The 15,209-nt window shown below is 34.6% G+C and overlaps 2 protein-coding genes across 2 annotated transcripts in view; one reads left to right on the top strand and one right to left on the bottom strand.

Annotated features, from left to right (window-relative positions):
• On the bottom strand, positions 1-2,385 carry LOC113072660 (left-right determination factor 2-like). Its single transcript, XM_026245636.1, has 4 exons — positions 2,096-2,385; positions 954-1,197; positions 588-839; positions 1-485 (listed from the first exon to the last, which is right to left on the bottom strand). Exons 1-4 carry the CDS (start codon positions 2,358-2,360, stop codon positions 158-160), a joined length of 1,089 nt encoding a protein of 362 aa, XP_026101421.1. The 5' UTR covers positions 2,361-2,385; the 3' UTR covers positions 1-157.
• Positions 2,386-6,539: 4,154 nt separating this feature from the next.
• LOC113072659 (serine/threonine-protein kinase MRCK alpha-like) overlaps positions 6,540-15,209 on the top strand; it is a gene marked incomplete at its 3' end in the record, with an annotated part of 31,034 nt that continues 22,364 nt past the window's right edge. The window contains exon 1 of the mRNA XM_026245635.1: positions 6,540-7,668. Coding sequence (XP_026101420.1) covers positions 7,491-7,668 — 178 coding nt within the window. The remainder of the gene's footprint in view (positions 7,669-15,209) is intronic.

Raw genomic sequence — 15,209 nt, 5'->3', positions numbered from 1 at the left:
ATTTCTGATGCTTACATTATAAACAAATAATTCATAAATAATTTGATTTTCAAGTGCTCAGTGGGGATTGATAACATGTGAATCTCAGTTTAGTATCTCTGAGATATTGAATTAAAACATCATCACCTCTCATCTGAGAGCAAACTATGAGACAGTCTCAGACTGGAGGGATTTTGTCCATGGAGCAGCCACACTTCTCAACAATCATATTCGGGAACTCTGCCACCTCGATTTCAGTGTAATCCCCCTTTTTCACCAGGTACATCATGGGCAGCGGTGCGCTCTCCATCACCGCACAGGTCCTCTGCCCGTATCCATAGTAACTGTGTTTGGGCTGCTTGCATCCTCCAGCACATCTGAAGGCTTGGTACCCGGCCGGCTCGATGATCCAGTACTGAGTCCAGGTCAGCTCACGGAAATTAATGAAATGCTCTTCTCTGCAACACTTGCTGCTGTTTGGGCTAGAGTTACAGTTCCCCTGAGATCTGTTGACATGGAAATTAAGGGTTTCAGTTAATGAGCATATGATTGAAAGGTGTAAAGTTCAATGCAAACTAAATAAACTGCAGTTTAATTACAGTACTCACCCATATTCATCCAGGTTTAGGGTGTAAAGCACAAGTTCAGGTGCTCCCAAATCCTTTTCCAGGGTGTTCTCTTTCGGGTCCTGTGTGGCAAAGCGCACTCTTTTGGCCATCTCTGCTGCATAGCTACCAGGTCTCTCTCCTTCAGTCCACACCTCCAGATGCAGAGGTGCTTTCTTCTGGGCTTTAGACCAGTAATGAACGGCCTGCGTGACGTCAAAGCTCCTCCAGCCAGACTCATGGATAGGAACCAGTCTATTAAAATGGCAAATATGAAGACATGAGTTCCCATTCATGCATTATTCAATTAAGGACTGTTATAATTTGTGCATTTATATATGTTTTATTATATTTGGACATCTGGCATACCTTGAGTCTATGAGTGATGTTCTGTTGGAGCCGTTTGCCAGCACCTCCACCCAGTAGATGCTCACTCTGGCGTTGTTAATGGGTCTGTGGTGCCTTCGCTCAGGTTTAGATGGATTCTGCACAGCTGTTTGGAAAAGTTTCAGTTCGGCCATTGTGACTTCTGTGTTTTCTTGGAGTCTGGCCTCCATGTCGAATACAAGACGCTGACGGGTTGTGTCAGAGTACTTAATTTCACCTGTTATATCTGTAAAAAACAGAATACATTAGATTATAGTTTATGACATGCACTGTAAAAAAAAAATCATCTTAATGTTTTGGCAACATCTTTTTGTACTTATTTTGGCATAACAATTTCTACTTGATATTCTCGATCAGTAAGTAAATTCATAATAGTCCAAAAATTGCTATGATGTTAAAAAACATAACTTTGACAACATATTTTAAGTTATAAAGTAAGAAAAAAAAATATCAGTTGAATATTGCAATAAAGTTCATAAGTTACAATAGTTAATATGAACTCAAATACTTTCACAGCAGTTATTAATTTTGTCTGTTAATTTTTACATAGTAACACTTTTCACATTAAAAGCTGTATACATAAATTTTGCAGCAATTATATATTTATACATTACCATGAATCAAAGATACATAAATTGTAGAAATAATTTTTAATGTAATTACTATATGGTGAAGTTAATTTCTGCATTCATTATTGCTCTTTGTTAATGACACAGACTAAGCAACCTAATATCATTAAAAAAAATTGCTAAGTTTCTCTATGTATTTATGCAGTTATTTATCAGTTTAATCTAATTAAAAGATTTTTACATTATTTATGATTGCATCTTTATTTGATTATTTCTAAAGCATAAATTTAAGAAAATTGAGCTTTTATTAATTTATAATATAATCTTTTACATTTTAAAACTATTTACACTTTTATTTGTAAATTTAATTAGTGTATGGCCCAGATATTTGTTGCATGAATCATTTTTTGTGTTGGTTCATGATACAAAATACATTAATATTATATTAAAAAAATTTATATATATATATATATATATATATATATATATATATAATATAGTTTTTTTTTTAAATACTTATTAACAGTTCAATTTCATTTTGAAAATGAAACCCACCTGCATTCCCATGAATCCCTCTAAGAATTCCGGCCAGGCTTGGCAGCGATCTCCTCCTGCGCTTGTGATGGAGTTTCAGCATGGACAGATATTTGTTCTTGATGTGAGCTGGTATAAATAGATTTTCCAAATCTCTCTTCTGAATCCTGGGGAGTTCGGTTAGTCCAAGTTTTTGGAGCATGGCCTGCTTCATATCCTCATGGTCGAATCCCTCAGTGAATGAGATCGCTGTGATGCCAATAAGCAGCTGGATGAGCAGGGCCATGCTTGAAATAGTGATGCCAATGTTACTCTCCTGATTGAATGACTGACTCTCTGAATCTCTCAGGGTTTATATACAGTTGCCCCCCTCTCCCCCCCCCCCCCCCCCACCCCATCTGACTCTTCACACCTCTGACAAAAGGAAGACAACTTAAAAAGACACCCTTCAAAGCCATGTCTCATTTAGACCACCTATTGCTGCTCATGATTTTTGGTTACTCAAATGTATCATAAGTATGTTCATTATATAATTTGTATCTATATTTGTAAATATTACAAAAAAATTAAACAGAAATGATTAAATGTATATATATATATATATATATATATATATATATATATATATATATATATATATATATATATATATATATCGTATTTACAATATATTTACAAATATATACATTTATTTATAAAACAAAATGTATTTCACAATTTAATGATTTAGTTTTTTTATTGTAATAATGCATTATTTCTAAAGCATGAATGAATATGTTTTTGCGAAAAGCATTTTTCATATCAAGTATGTTCAGGGCCTATTTACATATAATTATATATATATATATATATATATATATATATATATATATATATATATATATATATATATACTCTAATTATGAATAATCATTCATGTATATTAATTTATTTATCATTTTAATCTATTTCAAAGCATTTTTCATATTACTTTTGAACCTTTTGTTTTATTTTATTAATTTATTTCTACATAAATACATTTATTTTTGTGAAGAACATTTTTCCTTATATGTGTAGGCATTATACATATACTGTATTTTATATATTTTTATTACTGTATATATATATATATTTTTTTTTTTATATATAAATGTTAAATCTATTTCAAAGCATTATATATAGAGAGAGAGTTTTTACTTTTGTTTAAATTGTATTAAATTATGATAAAAGCATAAGCATAAATGAATCTTTTTGTAAACAAAATTAAACGTATATATTCTGCAGCTAATAATTAGTTTTTTTAAATGTGTAAATGTAATTAGTGCACGGTTAACTTATTTGTTGTATTGATTTACTTCTTTCTGCCTATGTTTAAATTAATTCCCTTCTGCTTTCCAACTGTAACCATCTTTGGTAAAAGCAGCAGTGTATTTGGCAGGGCAGAGGAGAGAGGAAAGTGTATTGAGAAACGGCCACCCTGCAGTCATTATTCCACAAACAGAGGCAGTAAATCCAGGAGTGTGTTCAGAGATGTGGATTGGAGGGAGTTTCTCAAGGGGGTGGTTATCTGTTACTATTGCAGGACTGCTCAGACCTCATCTGTCCTGCCAACATGGGACTAAAGTTACCCCAGTCTGTGTATTGTGTATTGGGGCTGCAGGTTGTCCTGGGATGTCAGACAATGATGGCACAGGAACGGCTGATGACGGATCACATCACGTCAGACAGCTAAGCAAATTTACTTGCTACACAGCCACGCTTTCATGGTAATCGTGTTATTATCTGACGCTGTTTGTCAGGATGGGCAAGACAAGTATAAACCAATGTTTACGAATCAACATGGCTATTATTATTCCAAATTAAGTCAATAGCACAGATAAGCCACATTTTCTCCAACATAAATTTAAGACCTAAAATGCATACAGAACTTAAAATAAAATTACTTTTGAAACCTTTATATTTTATTCATTTTTTGTGTCTAATCTAAAACTGCTAACATGGCATCTAGAAAACCAAACTAAATATAGTAGTTCAGTTTATCTCAAAGCAGTTTTACGTTGTTTATGTTTTCAACATATTATTTCTAAAGCATCATATGTTTTTGTGAATTTTTTTTTAGCTTTTATGTATGTAAATTTATTTGCTGTCCTATAAGTCGCCATGCTTATTTATTTATTTATTATTTTAAAGTAATAAAAATGTGTGGACTTTATATAAAGACTTATAACATTTATTTTGCACAATTTGTGTTTACACAATTGTATCTCTGTCAAATCATTTACCTGCAAATGTTTTTCCTTTGTTGAAGATAGTTGCAGTTTGTTATCAAATAAATAAAGATAGAAAGATAAAAGTTGTTATGTAGATAAATATCAATCATATTTAATGTCAATATATAAAAAAAATATTGTAAGTTTTCAAGTTTTCTTGAATTTAATTAATTAATTTATTTTTATGGATTTATTTTTTTTTTAACTGTGGTCTCAGTCAGTATTAAATATTATGAAATTATATTTAATTCAACAATACTCAATTTCTGTGCAGTGTAATTTTCTGTGGTGAATTCCATACTATCTATCCTTGTAACATATTTCATAAGACAGTCCAGTTCAAACTGTATTGGGCTTAATATTTTGAATACACACCATCATAACAAAAGATCTTAGGCCTGAGACTTTCACTGATTCATTAAGCCAAACTATTATTTCTAGCTATAGACGGTTGTTTTGGAGGGTGGGGTGCTGCAAATGACTTTCCTTGATTTCTCCATGCTGCAGATTCTAGCACATCAATTAATTAGATGATCTAGACTGAAAGTGGTATCTCTCATTTTCTAATTGCATATGAAAAGGGATCAGAAGGATTAAACCAACAATAACACTCTCCTGTGTTTTGGCCCTTTTAATCAAGAGCCCCAATAAACACAAAAGGTGTTAATGATGAGCGTTATAGAAGCTGTTCGTTGAAACCAGCCCAGCTACACACATCAGATGTCCTCAATGTTTACTGCTATGATGGAAGACTTGATTTGATCCACTATCAAGACTAATAGAAATGCAATTAAGCTCAGTCAGACAAACTGTTAATATACTGTCTGCTTTGACTTTCTTTGTTTGAAAATGCCAAACCAGAATAAAAGGGATATTCTACGGCACAGTTTGCCTCCATTCTTTAAATTTCATTTATTCTTTTCTCAAATTATTTCCATGAATTCCATGCAGCCAATTGGAAAAATAGTAGATTAATCCCTGAAAAGACCAGTAGGTGATGCTGCTTTACCATGGCTTTCCAAGAAACTGTTCCTAGTCTGTCTCAACAAGCTCAGTGGATTTTTTTTTTCAGCCCCAAGGGGGAGCTCTGGCATTCTGCATATTTATAGGCTAATATATGTTAATTATGTTAAATTTATATATATATATATATATATATATATATATATATATATATATATATATATATATATATATATAAATTTTGAATTAATGTTGCTACATTATATATTTATTGTACTTGGAAGTACAGATAGTATACAATGAAAGCAACTTTTCCTTTCATAAGCATTTTTAAAAATGGTCAAATATGTTATATACATGTGCTACTACAATGTACAAGGATTTAAAATTTGAGTTAAAATAAATTAAAATAAAAAAGGATTGACCATATTGTCCTAGCATAAACAGAACGATAGATAGATAGATAGATAGATAGATAGATAGATAGATAGATAGATAGATAGATAGATAGATAGATAGATAGATAGATAGATAGATAGATACATAGATAGATACATAGATAGATAGATAGATTTATAGACAGACAGAGAGATAGAGAGAACGACAGAATGAAAGAACCTTAGATAGGCAGACAGAATAATAGATAAAATGACAGAGCAACAGACAGACAGACAGACAGCCGATTCCCAATATAAATTATGAAAGTGAAGTAATTAAACTACATTAAATCATCAAAGTATGCTTAATAGCATTAAAATAACCTTAACAATGAAAGTGTGAACACATGAGACCCCGACCTGCCCCACCCCCAGCAAAACAGCTGTTGTAGACTTGTGTATTTATGTATAGACATTCGTCTGTATACATGTGTATCTGTGGATGCACATTTATATTTTTGTTTATATGCTCTACATGTATACATGTTTATAATTGTGTCTATTTTTGTGTAGTGTGTCCATCTGTCCTATCCGTTTATATGTGTATGTCTGTTTGTTTTTAAATGTAAGTGTATTTGTTTGTTTTTATTTATGTTATTTCTTCAAAGTGTCTGAGTGATTGTATTTCTATCTGTAGCCTATTTATGAATGTTTTACAGGCATGGGAATGTCTTATGTGTAGCTACTGTACGTTGTAAATGCATGCATATGTTTATGTGTATGTAACCTGTATATGTTTATGTTTTACGTGTGTGGCTAAAGGTGAGCGCGCGCGCGCGTGTGTGTGTGTGTGTGTGTGTGTGTGTGAATGAGAGAGAGAGAGAGTCGCCATGTTTCTCCTCATCATTCCTGACACACACCACACAGTCAGTAACGGCGGGCACCTTCATCATCCTCCTCCTCGTCATCTTCACCCCATCATCATCATCATCATCTGACGGACTTCATCCCGCGGGCAGGACTTACTTTTCGAGGAAATATTGATGGGAATAAGACTATGGAAAACTAATCTGTGCCATTGGGGAACTTCGCTAAACTCACTTTTTGCGGACGTAAACATATTTTATTAATCTTTTCCACGCACGTAATTCCTAAATATCACATTTGGGGGCGTGTCATGTTATTCCTGTTTGTTTTGAGGAAAATTCTCTTTGAGGTCGAGCTAAAATCTGTTAGCTTGCTAGCCAAACGTCTTTATTAGCCGGATCATTAGCATCAGTTATTTTAACCCGTTAAAGTTGAACAAACTGGAGATGTTTTACAGTCTCATCTCATGGTTTGACACTAATACTTGTTGATATTACTACACGATTCTTTGTGTTTATGTGAGAGAAAACCAGTTAAGATGCATTGTGTCGCGGGAATGTTGTTAGCTCGTTAGCTTGAGTAAAGTTAGCTAACAGGAAAGGCACTTAAATATATGTAATTAATATTTATAAAACGCAAGAGACAAATTGCAGTTTTACATAAACGTGGATAGTCTTTTTGGATAAATGTCTTGAGTAGTTATTTTTTTCTCTCTTATTTGGAGGTTTGTTGATCTTCAACTGAGTGCGTTAAAAGATGTAACGTTAGAGGAAAGTTTTATTTGGTATGAAATTAAAATTATTTTTGAGTTTACTGCAGTTTTGTGACTGCATTTTACTGTGATAATGGGTGGATTATATTTATAGCCATTTACAGATCCCCTCCAAAGAGTGTTCGTGTATTTGCATTGATTTTAATAACATTACACTGCGTTTTTTGGACTGACATTCGTTTTGCACCATGTCTGGAGAAGTGCGTTTGAAAAAGCTGGAAAAACTGATTCTGGATGGTCCTGTCCAGTCCAATGGACAGTGTTTTAGTGTGGAAACTCTTCTGGATGTTCTCATCAGCCTTTATGATGAGTGCATCAACTCCCCACTCAGAAGAGAGAAGAACATTGCTGAGTTTTTGGAATGGGGTGAGTATAATGCTTTAAAAAGATGTTTCCTAAAATCAATGCATTTCATGTTTAAACCATATTGAATAAATGTATTTCATTCAAAGAACATTTTAAACCAGTGCATTTAATGTTAAAACCCTGTTAAATCAATGCATTTTATATTTAACCCGTGTCAAATCAATGCATTTCATGTTCAAGCAATCTCAAAGCAATGCATTTCATATTCAAGCAATCTTAAATCAATGCATTTCATGTTCAAGCCATCTTAAAGCAATGCATTTCAAGTTCAAGCCATCCTCAAACCAATGCATTTCATGTTTAACCCATATCAAAATCTGTGCAATTTATGTTTAATGAATTACAAGTCATCATATTTATTGATTAAATGATCTTATTATGGTACCAAACCTAAATTCAGTAGATGTTTGGGTTATAAATTAATCATAAATAAGGATATTTCACTGAAGTTCATGCAACAAATGTCTTTAAGCCACGTTTGGCAACACTAAATCATAGGTTTGAGTGTGTATGTGTGTGTGTGTGTGTAGCCCTGGAAAAGTCAAGTAGCAACATGCTGTTAAATTTTGAGCCATCATACCAGCATGGTGAGCAGTAAATCATTGGGCATGAATGGAAATTCACCTCAGAAAGGGATTTATGTTATTGGAATTAGCCAAAAAATAGTCACAAACCGTTTCTGTATAAAAGTACATTTGCTATTGAATGTCATTAAGAGTTAGTTGAAAAGCAATGAAAGAAATCTTCTTCTGTATGTGCTAAAGTGTTGTGACACTGAAGGTTGTGCTGTTCACTCTCTTGGTAATTGATCAAACTGGTTCCTTAAGGGAAAGGCTTTGGCTGATGAGATTTGTGTGAGAATAATGTAAAAAAAAAAAAAAAACTCCGCATTTTGTGTTATACCAAGGATTTTTTTAAGCATGGAATTTGACGTTGACTTGTTTGGTGGTAAAGTTGTAAATGCATTAAAAGAATGAAATTCACCCATAGGCCATCCAAGATGCAGATGAGGTTGTTTCTTCATGGGAACAGATTAGGAGATTTAGCATTACATCAGTTTGTCTGCAGTGAATGGGTTCCGTCAGAATGAGAGTACACAACAGCTGATAAAAACACTGTAATCCACACCACTCCAGTCCATCAATGTGAAAAGCTGCATGCTTGTAAGAAACAAATCCATCATTAATATGTTTATAACTTTTCATCATTTCTTAAGGGTCCTCTATCTGTAATATTGCTTCCTCTAGTATAAAAGTCAATTCCTCTGAATCTGGAGAGAATTATGCACATATCAAGCACCGTTCAAAAAGAGAAAACAGTCTGAAATGGATCTAAAGAAATATGTGGTGGATTTTGATGTGAGATGACAACAGAGGATGAACTTTTTCACTGGAGGAAGTGTTCTGGATTATAAAATCAAATTTTGGGCAGAAGCAACAGTTTACAGTTAAACTGCCTAGATGGATTTTTTTTCTTACAAACATAGTTTTTCTCTTCACAAGATGTTAACTGATGAACTGGAGTGATGTGGATTTCTTGTGGAAACTTGTTTTTATCAGCTGTTTGGACTCATTCTGACGGCACCCATTCACTGCAAAGGTTCTATTGTTGAGCAAGTAATTGAATGCTACATTCCCTCAAATCTGTTCTGATGCAGAAACAAACTTGTATGGCCTGAATATATTTCAGCAAATTTTCATTTTTGTGTGAACTATTCCTTTAATAACTGCTGGGAAGTATTATGAAGTGACCATCATGTGACTAAAATGTAACTGAACATATACAGTGCAATGGGAAAAGTGGTTGCATTGTTTGAGTGTGTTTAATCAGGGGCCTCCTGGCCCAACTCAACTAAGAATATGACTTTAAACTCGTTATGTTTTTAATTTGAGCAGGAAATGACTGGAGCGCTACATCACATTCTGCTGTGAATGCACATAGTGTGCTGTTTGTTTGTTTGTTTTGTGGCAACTACCCTGAATTGTAAACATTCCTTCCCTAGTAACAGAAGTCATGATGCACACAGTATATACACCGAACAAATGTGTCAGAGCTTGAGAAAAATAAACATCCACTTTAACACAATAATACAAAGGATAGATCTTATTTGTAAGTCTGACTCCTTTCACTTCTAGACCTCTTAAGCTGAGCATATGCTATATTTTAGGCTCTTGGGATAAGACTTTGATTTCATTCTGATTCTTTTTTTCTTTTTAGCCTTTCTCAGAATCACTAATGCTTTGAAAAGCTTTCCAAGATTTTTCTTTTTTTTTAAAACATATGTTATTAGGTGATTAATGATCTTGATTATATTCATATGGTTATTTGAGGTATATAAGGCAACCTTAAAAAACAAAAGTGTGGCAAATCTGTTTACAAGCACAGTCTTGCTGAAGCAAAATCTTATCAGAAGACTAAGATTTCTTAGACGTTACCCAATTTTACTTTGCATGTAAGCACATTTGCCGAATGCTCGTCAGCTTGTTCAGTGCGCAAATTTAAAACAGTTTGTGTTTTTGACATTGACATCACATTTTATTTTTATTGTATTTTATTGCATTTTCTGTTTATTGATACACGTCAACTCTCAAAGCTATTTCCTGATAGTTATCAGGATTTCTTTGTGCTTTTAAATGCATTATTTGACTAATTAGTAATTAGAGTGTCAATTTAGTCTCTTTCTACTTTCTCTGCTGATCTGAATAAGGCCTGAAGAATTTTAAGGCCAGTGTAGGAATGTGCAAGTCACAGATGCCGTCCAGGTCCAACTGTTTGAAAGAAAAGGCTGACTCGGTTAACGGTGACTAACAACCACCCTCTGTTATTTGTAGAAGTCCCCCTGTGTAGTGACTTCCCCTGGACAGCTGGTTTAAATTGACAACCCAGGTGGGTTTTGTGGGATATGTGGCTATCCTGTCACAGCCCCAACATCATCTGCTTTTCCAGTGTTGTAGCTTATGTACTGGATAAGTTTATTTACGCAGGTTGGGTTTGCTGTCAGGTAAAACTGGTCTCATATTTTGGGATTAGGTTTGTATTAACTTTGGGAGGTTTCTTGTATTCAGTTTAAATCCTCCTCATCATGAGATTTTCCTTTATATTCAGTCCTTATTTGTATCTGTATTTTAGCAAGTCATCACTTGCTCAGCATGCATTGTGATTGGCAAGACCAGTATTATTTTAGGGATGGAAATAATCTTGTTGTCTGTCCTAAACGGATTGGGTTTAGGACCAGACTTGTACCTCCATTGTTATTTGCTCTCTTGCAGATGAAAATGCTAGTGTAAACACTGCTCGTTGTGTTTTGCAGTGTTAAAATCTGTTTATGCTTTATATGACTGTTCTTCAGAAAAGCTTATTTTACTTATTTGTTTTTTTGTCAATCTAATATCATGGTCATAATATCATGGTCATCCCAGTAAATTCATTCCTTTAAATGTTATGTTTTTTGTGCTATGCAGACATTTCAATGCTCTTGAAAATGAAATGCTCTTGATGTTGGAGTCGAGCAGAGCAGGTCTGAACACGGCACGTGCACACAAGTATATCTGAGGTCTTTTTGCAGTCTGAGGTCTTTCCCTCTATGGAAATTGTTTTTTTAATAATCCCGCCAGTGTCTTTGCCTTTATATGGTCTCCTAATGTGGGTCTCTTGGGTATCGCTGGGGATAGATGGTGTGGTTCATTTGATTTGCAGCTCTGTGTCCACTTACGCTGGAGCCTGTGACAGTGATATAAACACAATCAGCTTTCTGCGTTCAGATCTTTAATGAACACTTGCCCATGTGAGCTGCAGTTGTTTTGGATGCTTTGGAAACAGTGTAGGTTCTTAGGAAGGCTTGACCTTTAAACTGTCCTTTATAAATAGACTTTATACACTTTTTCCCTTTTTGATGTATTGGAGGCTGTGATGGCAGTTCCAGGTGGTCTGTTTTCTGTCTGTTTATAATGCACTGTAAAGGGATCCCTGACACGGTGGTTACATTAGATATTCACAGCATTGTTTGTTAGCAAGGAATCTCACTCGTATCCCACAAAGCTATGCGTGGAGATTTCATATCGTCTGACATTTTGGCTAATGGATCTCATCCTTTGCAGCTTGAAGTGTTTGGTCTTGTTTCTTACATATTAGGTTGTGCATTTCGTAGAACATGACTCTCATTGTGATTCTGTGGAAAAATAATCAATGCTTTCATTCTATGTATTTGCGTGTTGATAGACTGATATAATACCTGGCAGATTTTTGACATAATCTGTTCATTTTGTCTGATCATGTTCAGTGATTTAAAAAAAAAAGAAATATTCATAAATGTTTTATTGGGTTATATATCTCATTTGCTCTCTTGAAATATATTTATATTCGCATTGGCCGCACAATTGGCAGTTAATGTGCCGCTTTATTTAACCAGCCAGAGCAACAAGTGATAAGGAGCTAGACATTTTGATTGTCACTTGGTTTCTGTTTCTATTATGATTTTCTGGGTAGTTTCAGTGAAACCTCATTGATTCAAAATTCACATTAAGCCACTGTAAGTTTCTCTCATTTTCAATCATAATCATTGTGGATTAGGGCTGGGACAAAAAATACGTAGACGCAAAATATGCGCATCGATTCGTCGACCTGTTTTTATTTCTCTAAAAAACGTTTACCTTATGTGCGCTGAATATACGCGATGGCTGGATCAACATTCTGTCCAACGTTATATAACCAATCCAGGGGTTTTTCCTGCATTGATCTTTTTTTTGGCGACTGTCAAAGCCTTATTTGATCGGTGAGTGATCGGTTGGGCCTGACAACAAAATGTATGAGAGAGAGCCCCGGCTGCACGCGCACACTCACAGTCTTCAAACAACACGAGCGCTTCTTGCTCTCTCTCTCTCTCCCTTGTGCATATTAATCAAAATCATTAAACACGATAGAAAAAGGGCGAAACACCAAAGTTTCACTCGCGCTCGCACACAGTCTTCAAACTACACTAGCGCTGTTTTGCTCTCTCTCTCGTGCATATTAACCAAAATCATTAGACAAGATAGAAAAAGGGCGGAACGCCAAAGTTTCACATGGGGCATTCAGAGATTTTTTTTTTCTCCATGACAGGCTGCTGGCTCCCACTGTTAATTATTTTTATTTTTTTTGGAAAAGCACTCTCTGTATTAGCTTAAAGCCCTCAAGTTTACATTGGTTACTGTATTCTTTCAATTGCTCTAAACAAGTATTTTGGGTGACCATTATTTTCATCTGAAAGAAGAACTTTTTTCAGTAAGCTAGGCCCTATGTGTTCAGTAAGCTTGTTTTTCAAGGCTTCAAAGTTTTATTGAATGCTATCTCTATACAAGTGCAAAGTAATGCATTCTTAGTCAGTCTTTTATTTTGTAATTTTAAGAACAATAAAACATATTGCAATGTTAAGGAATTCATGTTTTTTTCATTCAGATATGTAAATCAACATGTATAAATTGTTAGTAGTCAATTAATGGGGAGATAATTGAAATCGAATCGATCCAAAAAAATTAATTGTTAGATTTATCGATGCATCGAAAAAATAATTGCTAGATTAATCGTTTAAAAAAATAATCGTTTATCCCAGCCCTATTGTGGATTATTTGTAACTAGAGTATTATTGCTAGAGATGTTCCGATACCCTTTTTCTTTTCCCGATACCAATTCCGATACCTGGACTCAGGGTATCGGCCGATACCGAGTACTGATCCGATACCTGGGTGTGTATCTGTATATACAGCTGTATATACTACTAGCCCTGTGTTAATTGCTGGAATTATTTTATGGTGTGCTTCAGACTGATCCCTTAATAAAACATGAACAAATACATGGTGAACTACTGTATTCATTACAGTATTTTTATTATCTGACATGAATTTGACAGTATTATTTATTTTCTTAAGCAAAAAAGAACTTCAAATGGAGCCAAAAATCTAACACCGCAAACTAAAAAAGCTATTTTAGTTTTACAATATAACTGTATAAAAAACTGCAACAAATAAGTCTAGGAATATAAAAAATGATGTATTAATCAGATAATCTCACAACAAAACAAGTAAAAAACAAGCAACCGTCTAGGCATATTTATTATTATTATTAATAGAGACGTATTATTATTACTACATAGAGACATAGCTAAATCTACTGTAGGCTACAACAGTAGCTTAATATATTGTCAATTTACTCATGTTAAACCAAACATTTATTTTAATGGGCTGCCATGAAGATCTTTGAGTGTCTGTGTTTATGATATGACAGCTTTCTCAAATGAAACGGTAAATTCTCATGAAGTGACGGTTTATGCGTTCGTGTCCTCATATAGTTACACACGGCGGAGACTACAAAACAGCGAACTCCCGTGCATCTGCGCCCGTCACCCACAGAGATGTAGAATTTGCAGGAGTAATATTTAAATAGTATTTTGCAGTTTAATATTCATACAAAATCGTAATGCGTAATACAAATCGTTACAAAGCAACTTTACAGAAAATTATGTTTCTACAATATTTAGTAGTAGCTTATGGTGGTGACTGTCAGTTTGTGCACTTTGGCAGGATTTTTAGAAAAAATTAATACATGACGTACTCAGCTAGACGATGAACATTATTAATATTATTAATTACTAATTATTATATGATGCAGTCACACATGTAGCAGTAATTGTTAGTTCTGTTTGTTGATTCAGGGTTAGCATCATCTGAGATCCTCTGATGGTCAGCATCATCTCTTCTCAGGTGTTCTGGATCCAGAATGGAGCTTGTGTAGTTGTCTAAACGGGTTGCTTGTGGTAACACAGCTCAACTTCCTGTGTTTGCAATGCATTCTGAGCAGCGAAGAAGAACAATGCAGTGGTTAGGCAAAGCTAGCGGTCATAACTAGGTCTTGTTTAAGAAAACGGTATCGGATTGGTATATGGGTTCATGTACTCGCCGATGCCAGAATTTGTTGTGGTATCGGAGATATTTCCGATACTAGTATTGGAATCGGAACAACTCTAATTATTGCGTTGCAATTAGTATGTGTAGTTAAATATCTTGATCTAATGATAATTAATTGATCAGAGCTTAAACTAGCAACCAACCCAGATCTTTAACCACTAGGCCACATCAGCCACTAACTATTGTTGCTTTTTGTCATCTTACAGCTTGTTAGTTACGTGTTTAGAGCCTCTTGTTGTTTATTAGTAAAAAAAAAGGAGTCGAAAACGCTAGGCACGTTATACTTTCACTGAAGCAAGTAAACGATCTCTGCGTCAGGGCGGAAAGTGAGGAACTAACTGATCTCTGCTTCATTACAGTTTGCACACATGTTTTCGTCGCGAACGTCCTTCAAAACAGCCGGTAAAAGAGTCGCGCGATAACGCGCATCATCACTTCGACACGGAATTAGATCTGGCTTTTGTTCACACAGCGCTCGTCCCGGGTCGAACCCCGCAATGTTACTAGGTCCCCGACCTGGGTTCAATGTGGTAATCCATCCTGGGACGTGGTTGCTTTCACACAGAAGGTCGACCCGGCAATGTTCCGGAAATATTGCGGGTC

The sequence above is a fragment of the Carassius auratus genome, unplaced genomic scaffold (assembly GCF_003368295.1).
Source record: "Carassius auratus strain Wakin unplaced genomic scaffold, ASM336829v1 scaf_tig00009837, whole genome shotgun sequence".
Lineage (NCBI taxonomy): Eukaryota > Metazoa > Chordata > Actinopteri > Cypriniformes > Cyprinidae > Carassius > Carassius auratus.
The sequence above is the reverse complement of the archived record's forward strand: the minus strand, read 5'-3'. Positions and strand labels throughout refer to the sequence as shown.

What these genes read in the sequence shown, in the direction of transcription:
- LOC113072660 (XM_026245636.1), bottom strand. Translation starts at nt 2,360, where the DNA reads ATGGCCCTGCTCATCCAGCTGCTTATTGGCATCACAGCGATCTCATTC. An exon ending in AGGGATTCATGGGAATGCAG is followed by an intron (nt 1,198 to 2,095) that starts GTGGGTTTCATT and finishes TGTTTTTTACAG; the next exon opens with ATATAACAGGTGAAATTAAG. An exon ending in ACATCACTCATAGACTCAAG is followed by an intron (nt 840 to 953) that starts GTATGCCAGATG and finishes CCATTTTAATAG; the next exon opens with ACTGGTTCCTATCCATGAGT.